Here is a 3,944-nt window from a genome sequence, read left to right on the forward strand (position 1 = left end):
AACCTTGTTGTAATAATAGCGCGGACATTCTATTGAGGACATTTTATTTCATTGGAATTGTATATATTCAGGTAGAGGACGAACAAGACCGTGACTTTGACGAGATTGGCGATTACGGAACGAGCGGCGATAGATTCCGCAATTTCATCGGCAACCTCTACAGCTCCCCGGATAATCTGAAGAGGAGACACGAGTTTGGGCAGAATTTGACGGACCTCGTGTTGACGTGCAGCCTCCATGGCGAGCCCTGCCTCGTCAACAGGTAGCTATAAGTGAATCTAATCCGCTCGATCACAGGTGAGAGTGAAGACGGTTTTAATATGGAGCATAATAACATATTTTGTTTAATAATTAATACATGATTAATACTATAGTGTTGTAAGCTCTTGCCTCTGAATACTCAAGTAAACACGTCTGTTTCTGTTCATCACACAGGCTCAAAGAACCCGTATGTTTTATTCCCACCGTGACGTGTTGCATATACAATAGTGTCATAGATCACGTGTTCGTAAACGAATACAGAAAGTAAAGCATAACATACGAACTACACTACATTCCTCCTCTACTTGGATTAAAAATTATATTCGTCTGCGTCAACTTTAGACTCATTCCAGTATCTGTATATTATAGACACATCGGCTAAACTGGACTTCTAATGAAAACCTTTATGCGTTAACCAAACTTGTTCATCAGTTAAACATTTGAAAACAGTAATCTCTACACTAGTAGTAAGTCACAATATAAAATCCATTTCTTTAACAAACAGCTAAGTTTTTAACCTACAGCTCCTAACGTCGTCTGTAAGTTACCACGAATCTAAATACGCATAACAAACTCTTTGAAATGCGCAGGCGCTTGCTTGGTACGCGTAGAGCGTCTGACGTTCCCCTCTGCGTTGTCGCGTAGAGCATCGTGTGGTTCGTCCAATGGTAACTCCACCATTGCTTCATCATCCATTTCTTCTCCATTCGTGACTGGATGTACGCATTTGAACTTCGATAGATTGCGTGTTATCTCATGATCTCCCCGCTCAGCTGTTACCATGCTCCCTTTTAGATTCTGCACCTTGTATGGTCGTGGATCGTACGGTGTAGACAGCTTATTCGACCTTTGCTGCTTCACTATGACCGTATCACCAATTTGAATTCTACTCTCTCTTGCATGGCGTTTGTAGTCAGCATAGGACTTCATCTTGTCCTTCTTCCGCTTATCAACTGCACGAATATCTCGAGCTTTCCTGTCTCCCTGAAGGTTAGTTTCTGGTAGTTGTACCTTCATCTTTCGGTTGTTGAGNCTTGCCAAGACAACGCACGGGCTTGTTCTACACAAGCCCTGGCTCCATAACATTAACTGGCGTGAAAATGTTGTGCGTACGTAAAACACGAGTGTGTGCGCTGCGACAGCGGTAAGCATGCGGTAGCAAGTCGATCTTACAATATTTAATGAATTAAAAAAAAATTAATTAAAAAAAAAAGCTTGCTTTTCCCTTCCATCCTTTTGAAATCTATAAAAACTGCAATAATGACTCTCAGAATGATGGTTACAATCGGGTACAAAACACGACACGCAGTTAATGTTACCAGAGCATATGATTGTGTAGAACCAGCAGGCTCGTTGTCATGCCACCGTGACGTCATCACTTCGGTACTCTATTCCGGCATAAACGTGTGTTAATCTCTTTGATAAGTTTCTGATATAAATCCACAATAGTCGTGACCACAGATCACGACAATTAGCTTTGGATATTTTTGGTTAGTATTCGAGCTGGCAAAAAATGAGTGCGTTACTTTAAAACTACTTACTTAAAAGATAAACCTTTAAAGATAAACTTAAAGATGAACTTAAAGATAACTTTAAAAGATAAAACTTTAAATGATACTTTACTTACGTACTTCACCGTTCGAACGAGGTTGATCGGAAATTGCGGATTTCATATCCATCGATAACGTCGTAATCAAATTCAGATCTCTTTTTAAAAACAATACAAAATGGTAGCCTGAACTAAGCCAAACTAAAAAACACTACAGCTTTGATGGTCGCTATAGCGGTTATAGCGCTATAGCTATAAAGTAATGCCAAGGAGTGTCTAATGTCTATTGACTTTCTAGGCGTTCTGGGTTTTTTCTACCACACGGTTAGTGTCCGCGTACACCGCCAGCTTTGATAGAGTAGACTTTGCTCGATCTACGTCAAGGCACAGCAGTATGTCAACACCACCAAACCTAACATTTACTCTGAAGTGTTTGGACTGTATAGTGTTGTAAGCTCTTGCCTCTGAACACTCAATTAAACACGTCTGTTTCTGTTCATCACACAGGCTCAAGGACCCCGTATGTTTTATTCTCACCGTGACGTGTTGCATATACAATAATGTCATAGATCACGTGTTCGTAAACGAATACAGAAAGTAAAGCATAACATACTAACTACACTACATTCCTCCTCTACTTGGATTAAAAATTATATTTGTCTGCGCAAACTTTAGACTCATTTCAGTATCTGTATGTTATAGACACATCGGCTCAACTGGACTTTAAGTGAAAATCTTTATGCGTTAACCAAACTTGTTCATCGGTTCAACATTTGAAAACAGTAATCTCTACACTAGTAGTAAGTCACAATATAAAATCCATTTCTTTAGCAAACAGCTATGTTTTAACCTACAGCTCCTAACGTCGTCTGTAAGTTACCTTGAATCTAAATATGCATAACAAACTCTTTGAAACGCGTAGGCGCTTGCTTGGTACGTGTAGAGCGTCTGACGTTCCCCTCTGCGTTGTCGCGTAGAGCATCGTGTGGTTCGTCCAGTGGTAACTCCACCATTACTTCATCATCCATTTCTTCTCCATTCGCGACTGGATGTACGCGTTTGAGCTTCGAAAGATTGCGTGTTATCTCATGATCTCCCCGCTTAGCTGTTACCATGCTCCCTTTTCGATTCTGCACCTTGTATTGTCGTGGATCGTACGGTGTAGACAGCTTATTCGACCTTTGCTGCTTCACTATGACGGTATCACCAATTTGAATCCTACTCTCTCTTGCAGGGCGTTTGTAGTCAGCATAAGACTTCATCTTGTCCTTCCTCCGCTTATCGACTGCACGAATATCTCGAGCTTCCCTGTCTCCCTGAAGGTTAGTTTCTGGTAGTTGTACCTTCATCTTTCGGTTGTTGAGGGCCTCTGCTGGTGACATCACAATGCTCGAGTGCAGCGTCGCTCGATATTGATGAAGAAATCGAACTAAATCGTGCTTCCAATTTCGACCTTCGATGTTAGACACTCGGATTGTCTTATTTAGTGTTCTCACGAATCGTTCAGCTTCTCCATTTGCCTGTGACCACAACGGTGTAATACGTCGATGATGAAATCCCAACTCTTCTGCAAACGATAAGAATTCTGCACCATTAAACGGTGGTCCGTTGTCGGTTTTCACTGTGTCTGGTATACCTTGCCTGGCAAATATGCTATCTAGTTTAGCAATTGTGGCCTTCGATGATGTACTTGTCACCAGCTCTACCTCTGGAAACCTACTATACTCATCTACCACTACTAGCAAGTATTCTCCCGTCGGAAATGGACCGGCAAAATCTACTGCCACTTCTTTCCATGGCCATAGTGTTGTCATCTTGAGAGGTTCTGGTCCTTCTGCGTTGTTGGTGGTAGCAGCTTGGCATGGCAAACACTGCTTAATTCGGTCTTCCACCAAACGGTCTATACCCGGAAACCAAACCTTCTCGCGTAACAAGCTCTTGGTCTTGACGACACCTTGATGTCCGACGTGGGCCAATTCGATTGCTTGCTGACGTAACGAAACTGGCAACACAATGCGTGTGTTCCTCAGCACCAAGCCATTGAAGACTGCTAACTCATCCTTCACTGTCAGATATGCCATATGGAACAAGTTCCTCATCTGCCCAGTGTCCATGTTCAATGGCACGGATTAGC

The 3,944-nt window shown here is 42.0% G+C and overlaps 1 protein-coding gene across 1 annotated transcript; it reads right to left on the bottom strand.

The window, feature by feature from the left end:
• Positions 1 to 2,487: 2,487 nt before the first annotated feature.
• On the bottom strand, positions 2,488 to 3,924 carry LOC106818197 (uncharacterized protein K02A2.6-like). Its single transcript, XM_014822923.1, has 2 exons — positions 2,764 to 3,924; positions 2,488 to 2,499 (listed from the first exon to the last, which is right to left on the bottom strand). The coding sequence occupies exons 1-2, from the start codon at positions 3,922 to 3,924 to the stop codon at positions 2,488 to 2,490; spliced, it is 1,173 nt and encodes a 390-aa protein (XP_014678409.1).
• Between the last annotated feature and the right edge of the window lie 20 nt (positions 3,925 to 3,944).

The sequence above is a fragment of the Priapulus caudatus genome, unplaced genomic scaffold (genome assembly GCF_000485595.1).
Source record: "Priapulus caudatus unplaced genomic scaffold, Priapulus_caudatus-5.0.1 Scaffold2086, whole genome shotgun sequence".
NCBI classification, from domain to species: domain Eukaryota; kingdom Metazoa; phylum Priapulida; class Priapulimorpha; order Priapulimorphida; family Priapulidae; genus Priapulus; species Priapulus caudatus.